The following is a 5,243-nucleotide window of genomic DNA, read 5'->3' as shown; positions in this document are numbered from 1 at the left end:
CCATAGATAGCATTGAAAACCTTATCTCAAAACTCTTAATACCTTTTGATCATTTTATCAATTGGAGAATGGATCTTATTTTTTTATAAAATTGACTCAGCACGCCATGTTTGAGAAATGAGGCCTTTATCAGGGAAACTTGTTGCAATATATTTTTTCCCATGGTTATTATTGCTAAAAATATTTCCCTCCATCCTATCCCCCCACTGCCATTCATTATTTTTTTCATATTCTCTCTCTCTTATGCTGTCACTCTTCACAAGTAGAAGAGCAGATGTTTTGCATCTGACTACCCCCTCCCACAATCTTGCCTCCTTTTTATCACCTCACCCCATTTTCTCTCACTCCCTATCCCTCCTACTTTCCTCTCAGGTAAGATAGATTTCTATATCCAATTGAGTGTGTATGCTATTTCTTCTCTGGGCCAATTTTAATGAAATTTTCACTCTATCTCCTCAACTCTTCCTTCTTTCTCTTCAGCATCCACTCCTCCTCCCCCCACTTTCCTCTAAGGTAAGATAAATCCTTATTCTTAATTTAGTGTGTATGTTATTCCTTCTCTGAGTCAATTTTGATAAAAGTAAGGCATACTCACCTTCCCTCAACTTCCCCCTTCCCCACTCCACTGCAAAAACTTTTTCTTACCTCTTTTATGTGAAATAACTTACCTCATTCTACTTCCCCCTTTTTTCTTTCCTCCTCCCTTAACTCCCTTCATATTTGATTCCCACCTGTACCTTGTCTTCATATGCTCCTTCTAGCTACCCTAATAAATGAGAAAGTTCATATGAGTCATCAGTATCATCTTCCCATACAGGAATATAAGCAGTGTAGCATCATTAAATCCCCTATGATTTCACTTTCTTGTTTACTTTTTAAGATACTACTGTCTTGAGTATTTTTGGGGTCTCCTTCACCAAGTTGTTGACTCAGATTTTGTAATCCCCCACCCTCCGTGCATCACTCTCATTTCTCTTTCCAATTTTTCATTTACCTCCATTACTTGATTTTAAAATTTCTTTTTTGAGCTCATCCTTGGTCTCAGATGAATTAATATTTTTCTGGGAAAACTCTGACTTTGCATCTTCTTCTGAGTGTTTATTTTGATCTTCCTTATTACCATACTAATTATCTGATTTTTTTTCCCTTCTTTTCTTTGCTCATTTTCTGTGGTGATAGAATTCTTCTCTGGATCCATCAAGATTAGTAGATTTTTCTGTGATAAATATTTAAAGTTAAAATTATTTCCTTATCCGAGACTGGGTTATTTAAAATCCCCTCCTCTGATGGTTTGGGTATTTTATATTTTTGAAATTGTTCCTCTATTTCTTTTGTTCTCTCAGTTTTATTAGCATAAAACTCTGTGTGATGCATTATTTTTTATATTTTTCCTGAATTTTCTGTCATTACACTGCTAATTTGCTATTTTATTGATTTAATTTAATTTTACCTTATCTTCTAGTTAATGGTATATGAATTTTATTAGCCTTTATGAGGAACGAATTTTTATTTTGCTTTATTATTTCATTGTTTTTCATTTCTAAATGATTATTTCTTCTTTATGTTTCATTATTTCTGTATTAAGGATTATTTTAGATCTATTTGTTTTCTAGTATTATTAAAATGCATGTTTACTTTGTTAATACTCTCTTTTTCCACTTTTTAAAATATCTGTTTATGGGGATGTGATTTTTCTCATGAGGATAGATTTAGCTTTATACTTCAAATTTTAGTGTTTTGTTTCAAAATTATCCTATACTTTCATATATTTATTCATTGCTTCTAGGATTTATCAAAAACCTTTTCATTATTTAGGAACTCACTGTTAAGTATCCAATTGTATCTGTTTCCAATTAATCTTTCTGGTGGACTGTTTTAGTTGTCTTTATTGACTAAAAGAATGAGTTCATCTAACTTGATTACTTCACCCCAAAGAAAGAAATTGTACAACTATGTTTCTGTAAAAAAAGTTCATCTGCCAATCTGTCAGTTCTTCAGGTCTGAAAGCAGTCACTCCTGTCCACCTTTAGCTCCCTGCTTTTAACCTCTGCTTGAAGCAGACTTTCAGTAAAGTAGTCAAACATAATAAATACATTAATGCCCATCTCCAGTTCATGCCAGATCTATGCAAAATATGTTCTAGTTACAATCCTACAAGACTTCATATCTCCATAAAATAATCCAGATGATTTTTTTCTATTAGTGTGTATATTAGAGTGTATATAGTGTGCATGTGTGAGTGACAAATGGGGACCATTGTTTCATTTCTCTTATTCTCCACTTTCTTTTTCTCCGTCAGTGGCATAACTTGTTCCTATAACTCCCATGAGCCTTTTGATTTTTTTAATTAGAAAATTCACTGGGTATGTAGGCTCAAAATTAATGCATCAACATGACCACAAGATCGAAATGTAGTAGAACGTTAAATATCACAATGGAAACTATTCGTGAGCTGAGACTGGGGTGTCTAAGAGCAAGGGGAGTCCACCATCACTTCCCTAAGAAGAAAAAAGGAACATGAGGAAATCTAAGAATTTAGGTTGAAGCAGGTTCCAATCCTTATTATGTTCCTTTAGACAATAATTTCATATTAAATTATGTTCTTTCTCCTGAGAACCAGATTAGGAATTAACTCTAATATGTGTGTCTCTTAGTGGTTTAATATCGGGATATTATATTTTACCTCAGGAAATATAAGAAAGTGGATTCAAATGTCTAACTACAGAGTGAAAATTTTAGACAGATGAAATTGAATTTTTTAAGAAAATATTCTTCTTCTATATGTTTGTGTAAATAAACATTCCATCGAATTCCATGACTGCTTTATTCCTCATTTCTTTTTTTTTTTAGTTTTTTGCAAGGCATTGGTTTGAAGTGACTTGCCCAAGGCCACACAGCTAGGTAATTATTAAGTGTCTGAGGCCAGATTTGAACTCAGGTACTCCTGACTCCAGGGCCAGAGCTCTATCCACTGCACCACCTAGCTGCCCCGATATTCCTTATGTCCCCAATACAACAGATCTACTTTATAGTTCTCCTGATCCTCCTCACTTCACTTGCGTTTGTACCTCAATTTGTATTACATAGTCATTGTGTCCATGCTAATGAAGCTTTCAGAAGAAGGTTTTATTCCTTGGCAATAAGATTTTTATAACTCAATGACAGTGACTATATAAATTAGGAAAGAAATTCTATTTTTTACTTTCTTGGGATCAATGATCTGGAGTAAAAATAATGTAGCCACGCATCAAGAAGGATCATTATTTTTCTCAGTCTTGCTCCCTACTACCTATACGAGATTAAAATTCTTGTTCCCCTTACCACAAAATGGGTTGTTTCAGGTGTTGATGAATGATAATTTGTCTAAAGAATATGTTTTATAATTCATTATAGTATAAAGCCAAATAAGAATGAGATTGAGATTGGAGAAATGGTTCTTACAGTGGTTATACTTCCATTGTCTGACCACCATTTGGATTTTCTATTTCTTTCTAGGACAACGTGACTCGAGAATAATCTTCAAGATTAAGAGACCATGCTTCCTAGTAACATATGCTATGGAGTTATCCTCCTCTTTGGGACTGGAATTGGAGTCTTAGCAAACTTGTTCCTCCTCTCTATTTATTTTTTGAGTTTCCTCACTAGTCACATTGTGAAGCCTGTAAACCTGATTATCACTCATCTGACCTTGGCCAACCTTGCAGCAATTCTTAGCAAAGGAGGACCAGAGGCAGTCATAGCTCTGAGTGGGGAGAATTTCCTGGATGATGTTGGGTGTAAACTTGTCTTTTTTATTCACAAACTAGCCCAGGCACTTTCAATCTGCTTCACTTGCTATCTGTGTAACTTCCAAGCCATCATCATCAGTCCTCCTAGCTCTAGATGGGCAAAATACAAAGCCAAAGCCCCTGAGTATACCAACCCTTTCTGTATCTTCTGCTGTATTTTCAATGTGTTGATAGAAGTGCCTGTAATACTTGGTTTATCAGGTCCAAAGAGCTCAAGCAATAACACAGATGAGTTTAATTTTATGCATTGCTCTGTTTTAAGGTATATAGATGCTTATTTGATGTTGATCAGTGTCAGAAATGCCCTCTGTGTTGCACTCATCCTCTGGGCTGGAGGTAGCATGGTGCTTCTGCTACATAGACATCACCAACAAGTGCAGACCATTCATAGTACAAGACTTTCAACCAGAGTCTCCCCTGAGATCAAAGCAACCCAGACGATCTTACAGTTGCTGTGTACTTTTGTCTTCTTTTATTTTCTTGCTTCTCTTTTTGTGATTTGTGTCTCTCATTTTTATCAATACCGGTTCTGGTTGTTACGCATAAATGGTTTTCTCGGCCTCTGCTTCCCAACTGTCAGCCCCTTTGTATTGCTACCCCCAGGAGCAAGGATATGCCCTATTTCTTTCTGCAAGGAAAAACATTCATCCTCTTTGCAAACCATCTTCACAGAGCTCTCAAAATGATTTTCCTAAAGAATAAATGTGGAACAGCTAGAACCTGGAGTCAGGAGGACCTGAGCTCAAATCCAGCCTCAGATACATAATTACCTAGCTGAGTGACTTTGGGCAAGTCACTTAACCACATTGCCTTAAAAAAATTTCTTTTAAAAAAGAGCCAATGTGACTATGCCAATTCTCTAATCAATATACTTAATGACTATTACATCTAGCATCAAATTTACAAATCTTTGCTTAACAATCTTAGAGCTGTACTACTGCATGCAAGACAAAATTTGAAGACCAAACAACCACGCAATGTACTGAGATTTTCCCCAGTATTTTTTTGTTTATTTGAAGTTTTGAGTTCCAAATTCTATCCCTCCTTCCCTCTCTCTTTACCCTTCTCACACCCTGAGATGGTAAGTAATCATATACAGATTTTACATGCTCAATCATGAAAACAATTCTTTACTAGTCTTCTTTGTACTGGGATTGTTTTGTTTTCAAAAAGTTTCTGAATCTGTCTTGGCAAACAGACTCCCAGGAACGTTATATTTTCTGAGGTTGTTTTGAATGGGATTTCTCTTTCTAGCTCTTCCTGCTGTATCTTGCTAGACATAGAGAGAAAAGTTGAAGATTTATGAGGGTTTGGTTTATAACCTGCAACTTTTCTAAAATTGCTAATTGTTTCCAGTAGGTTTTTGGATGATTTCTTGAGGTTCTCTAGGTAGACCATCATGTCATCTGCAAAGAGTGAGAGTTTTGTCTCTTCCTTCCCAATTCTCATTCCTTC

At 35.4% G+C, this 5,243-nt stretch overlaps 1 protein-coding gene across 1 annotated transcript; it reads left to right on the top strand.

Annotated features, from left to right (window-relative positions):
* Window positions 1-3,535: 3,535 nt before the first annotated feature.
* LOC141499496 (vomeronasal type-1 receptor 3-like) lies at window positions 3,536-4,474 on the top strand. Its single transcript, XM_074202188.1, has one exon. The coding sequence runs from the start codon at window positions 3,536-3,538 to the stop codon at window positions 4,472-4,474; it is 939 nt and encodes a 312-aa protein (XP_074058289.1).
* Window positions 4,475-5,243: the final 769 nt, after the last annotated feature.

Source organism: Macrotis lagotis, chromosome X (assembly GCF_037893015.1).
Source record: "Macrotis lagotis isolate mMagLag1 chromosome X, bilby.v1.9.chrom.fasta, whole genome shotgun sequence".
Lineage (NCBI taxonomy): Eukaryota > Metazoa > Chordata > Mammalia > Peramelemorphia > Peramelidae > Macrotis > Macrotis lagotis.
The sequence above is the reverse complement of the archived record's forward strand: the minus strand, read 5'-3'. Positions and strand labels throughout refer to the sequence as shown.

Excerpts from the sequence above, each read along its gene's own strand:
- LOC141499496 (XM_074202188.1), top strand. The coding sequence starts at position 3,536 with ATGCTTCCTAGTAACATATGCTATGGAGTTATCCTCCTCTTTGGGACT.